The sequence below is a fragment of the Anguilla rostrata genome, chromosome 12 (assembly GCF_018555375.3).
Source record: "Anguilla rostrata isolate EN2019 chromosome 12, ASM1855537v3, whole genome shotgun sequence".
Taxonomy (NCBI): domain Eukaryota; kingdom Metazoa; phylum Chordata; class Actinopteri; order Anguilliformes; family Anguillidae; genus Anguilla; species Anguilla rostrata.
The window spans coordinates 40,524,443-40,529,442 of record NC_057944.1 but is presented as its reverse complement, the minus strand read 5'-3'; the positions used below and the strand labels follow the sequence as shown (position 1 = coordinate 40,529,442).

Here is a 5,000-nt window from a genome sequence, read left to right as displayed (position 1 = left end):
CTCTGCAGGACGGGCACTCTGAGGGGAAACCCCACTCTGCAGGACGGCGCGCTCTGAGGAGAAACCCCACTCTGCAGGACGGCGCGCTCTGAGGAGAAACCCCACTCTGCAGGACGGCGCGCTCTGAGGGGAAACCCCACTCTGCAGGACGGGCACTCTGAGGAGAAACCCCACTCTGCAGGACGGCGCACTCTGAGGGGAAACCCCACTCTGCAGGACGGGCACTCTGAGGAGAAACCCCACTCTGCAGGACGGGCACTCTGAGGAGAAACCCCACTCTGCAGGACGGGCACTCTGAGGAGAAACCCCACTCTGCAGGACGGGCACTCTGAGGAGAAACCCCACTCTGCAGGACGGGCACTCTGAGGAGAAACCCCACTCTGCAGGACGGGCACTCTGAGGGGAAACCCCACTCTGCAGGACGGCGCGCTCTGAGGAGAAACCCCACTCTGCAGGACGGCGCGCTCTGAGGAGAAACCCCACTCTGCAGGACGGGCACTCTGAGGAGAAACCCCACTCTGCAGGACGGGCGCTCTGAGGAGAAACCCCACTCTGCAGGGCGGCGCGCTCTGAGGAGAAACCCCACTCTGCAGGACGGGCACTCTGAGGGGAAACCCGACTCTGCAGGACGGGCACTCTGAGGGGAAACCCGACTCTGCAGGACGGCGCACTCTGAGGAGAAACCCGACTCTGCAGGACGGCGCACTCTGAGGGGAAACCCCACTCTGCAGGACGGGCACTCTGAGGGGAAACCCCACTCTGCAGGACGGGCACTCTGAGGAGAAACCCCACTCTGCAGGACGGGCACTCTGAGGAGAAACCCACTCTGCAGGACGGGCACTCTGAGGAGAAACCCCACTCTGCAGGACGGGCACTCTGAGGGGAAACCCCACTCTGCAGGACGGGCGCTCTGAGGAGAAACCCGACTCTGCAGGACGGGCACTCTGAGGAGAAACCCGACTCTGCAGGACGGGCACTCTGAGGAGAAACCCGCTCTGAGGAGAAACTCCACTCTGCAGGACGGCGCACTCTGAGGAGAAACCCCACTCTGCAGGACGGCGCGCTGTGAGGAGAAACCCGACTCTGCAGGACGGGCACTCTGAGGAGAAACCCGACTCTGCAGGACGGCGCACTCTGAGGGGAAACCCCACTCTGCAGGACGGCGCACTCTGAGGGGAAACCCGACTCTGCAGGACGGCGCACTCTGAGGAGAAACCCCACTCTGCAGGACGGGCACTCTGAGGAGAAACCCGACTCTGCAGGACGGGCACTCTGAGGAGAAACCCACTCTGCAGGACGGGCACTCTGAGGGAAACCCCACTCTGCAGGACGGCACTCTGAGGAGAAACCCCACTCTGCAGGGCGGCGCGCTCTGAGGAGAAACCCCACTCTGCAGGACGGGCACTCTGAGGGAAACCCCACTCTGCAGGACGGGCACTCTGAGGGAAACCCACTCTGCAGGACGGGCACTCTGAGGAGAAACCCCACTCTGCAGGACGGGCACTCTGAGGGAAACCCCACTCTGCAGGACGGCGCACTCTGAGGGAAAACCCGACTCTGCAGGACGGGCACTCTGAGGAGAAACCCGACTCTGCAGGACGGCGCGCTCTGAGAAGAAACCCGACTCTGCACGAACACACATGCACACATTCAAACACACATGCACACATTCAAATACACATGCACGCACACTCAATCACTCAAAAACACACAGTTCACACAGGCTTCCACACACAAAGACAAACTCACACACAGCCCTACTCTGCAACTTTGCAAGAGGCTTAGATGATATACATGACTTTAAATAATAAATAAGTGAAAAGAAAAACGCTGTTTTCAGGATAAAACCCTGAACGCAAGCAGCAAAAGACACACGTACACACACACACACACATACACGGGCATGCACACACACAGACGTTTTCGTTTATTGACCATTTTGTTGCTAATAACTGAGAAACTAAGAAAGAAAAACAGCAGAAAAAAGCAGAGTGCCCTTCCTCTCACACAAAGATGAATATGATATGATTATTACTGTAAAATAAACACAGAGAGGCACAGGGGGACGGCCAGTGGTTCAGCAGTAAACATGCCACTGTTTACAGGGTCAAACTGCACAAGGCCCTGCCCTTCCTGCTGATAATGAGAGTAATGCACTGCATCTGCACATGAGAGCACAGCTCTCTCCCCTGTGCTACCTCTGAGCTGGGGAGCACAGCTCTCTCTCCTGTGCTGCATCTGAGCTGGGGAGCACAGCTCTCTCTCCTGTGCTGCATCTGAGCTGGGGAGCACAGCTCTCTCTCCCTGGCTGGCGAGCCAGCTCTCCTGCTCCTGTACAGACTCACACTCCTCTATTAGTCCACGAGCTGAAACCCGACTCCTCCAGTGCTTTACACAACGCACCCACTGCGGCACAGCTCCGCACGCTCCTGCACACACAACCAACACCGCATTACACAGCAACACACAGACCCTCAGCTACACCACACACACACCTGCACGCACACACGCCACAACACACACACCAACACACACACACACACACACGCATACACACACACACACTGCGCGCACATACACCAATCACGCACACACACGCACACAAATGCACACACACACACACAGGCATACACACACACATACACGCATATACACGCACACACACACGCATACACACATACATAAACGCATACACACGCATATACACGCACACAAACGCATACACACACACGCTCACACACATGCACACACATCCGCACGCACGCATACACACATATACACACACGCGCACACACACACACACACATACGCACACACACGCATACATACATACATGCATACACTGCTGCTCTAACCACTGCTCCACACTGCTGCTCTGACCACTGCTGCTCCGACCACTGCTCCACACTGCTGCTCTGACCGCTGCTCCACACTCCTGCTCCACACTGCTGCTCTGACCACTGCTCCACACTGCTGCTCTAACCGCTGCTCCACACTGCAGCTCCACACTGCTGCTCTAACCGCTGCTCCACACTGCTGCTCTAACCGCTGCTCCACACTGCTGCTCTGACCGCTGCTCCACACTGCTGCTCTGACCGCTGCTCCACACAGCTGCTCTGACTGCTGCTCCACACTGCTGCTCTGACCGCTGCTCCACACTGTTGCTCAAACCGCTGCTCCACACAGCGGCTCTGACTGCTGCTCCACACAGCGGCTCTGACTGCAGCTCCACACTGCTGCTCTAACCGCTGCTCCACACTGCTGCTCTAACCGCTGCTCCACACTGCTGCTCTGACCGCTGCTCCACACTGCTGCTCTAACCGCTGCTCCACACAGCGGCTCTGACTGCTGCTCCACACTGCAGACACGCAGGGTTAACAAACGCACACAGGGGCCAGCACACCCTCGATCACAGGCACAATGCAAACCCTTTCTCAGCTAATGTGGCTTTTCCCGTCTGTTAGAGCAGTAATTTAAATCAGATTGGAGCTCACCACTTCACAGAGCAGAGGACTGGGGGGGGGGGGCATTCGTGTGTAGAACACAGCCGGGCTTCAACGTGTCACAGAAAAATAAAAACACCCACATACACACGCACGCACACGCACGCACACACACACATACGCACGCACACACTCGCTCGTTTGCACGCATACATGCACACATGCGCACACACACACACACACACACACGCGCACGCGCACGCGCACGCGCACGCGCACGCACACGCACACGCACACACACACACACGCACGCACACACACACACGCACACACACACACGCACGCACACACAGGCATTTTACAGATGTGAGGGTTGAGGCCTGAGACAGGGTGTGAGTGACACGCCAGGTTTGTCAGCGAATGGGAGGGAGGGAGGCAGGGAGGGAGCCACATGCTCACAGAGAGAGAGGAACTGGACACAAAAGCTCACTCACAACACAGTCAGGGATGAGGTTCCCCCAATTTCCCCCAGTTTCTCCTGAGTAATTAAGAAATTCTGAATTTTCAGACTAGGAAGGTCAACCACAGGCAGAGGACTTTACGTGTATGTCTTGAACACACACACACACACACACACACACACACACACTCCCTCTGACTCTGCACTCGTTTCAGTTGGAACCATGAGACAGAAACTAGTAACCCTGAGGAGCTCACCCTGGAGTCTTATCACAGAGCCCTGGGGGTTAGGGATTAGGGTGTAGGAGGGTACGGGATAGGGGTCAGCGCATTAGGGCATAGGGGAGCAGGGAGTTAGGGTGTAGGGGGTGTTAGGGCATAGGGAGGTAGGGCGTTAGGGCGTAGGGGGGTAGGGGGTAGTGGGGTAGGGCGGTAGGGTCTTACCCCAGTCTTGTCGCACAGACGCAGGGTGTTGAAGGGTCAGGGTTAGGGCTTGGGGGTTAGGGTTGGGGGTTAGGGTTAGGGCGTAGGGGGTAGGGCGTAGGGGGTAGGGGGTAGTGGGGTAGGGCGGTAGGGTCTTACCCCAGTCTTGTCGCACAGACGCAGGGTGTTGAAGGAGCCCACAGCGAGCAGCTCCCCATCGGGGGCCCAGGCCACGGAGGTGATTGGGTAGTCATGTGAGGATGAGGAGTACAGAAGGCGGCCATAGCTGTCCCATACCTGCAGAGTACACAGAGCCAGCCAATGAGAACACACTTCCCTCTGAGTCACAGCCAATGGGAACACACTTCCCTCCGAGTCACAGCCAATGGGAACACACTTCCCTCTGAGTCACAGCCAATGGCACAATCTATCACAGTAAAATTGCTTGTTGTGATGGAAGACTGGGGAGCGAGTCCTGTGTGCCAAAGCCTGCAGCACATTTGAGCCAGCGCCAAGGTGGGAAGGCCCAAGCCAGCGTCGGGGTGGGAAGGCCCAAGCCAGCGTCACGGGGGGAAGGCCCAAGGCAGCGTCGCGGGGGGAAGGCCCAAGCCAGCGTCGGGGTGGGAAGGCCCAAGCCAGCGTCGGGGTGGGAAGGCCCAAGCCAGCGTCGGGGTG

General features: G+C 57.8%; 1 protein-coding gene across 6 annotated transcripts in view; it reads right to left on the bottom strand.

Annotated features, from left to right (window-relative positions):
* The window catches only part of ift80 (intraflagellar transport 80 homolog (Chlamydomonas)), a 62,051-nt gene that overhangs the window by 44,153 nt on the left and 12,898 nt on the right, over positions 1-5,000 (bottom strand). For all 6 annotated transcript variants that reach the window (XR_010324657.1, XM_064303169.1, XM_064303171.1 and 3 more), the window contains exon 8: positions 4,485-4,622. Coding sequence is in view for 5 of the 6 variants with exons in the window: in XM_064303169.1 (XP_064159239.1) it covers positions 4,485-4,622 (138 nt within the window). In the remaining variant the exon portion in view is untranslated. The remainder of the gene's footprint in view (positions 1-4,484; positions 4,623-5,000) is intronic.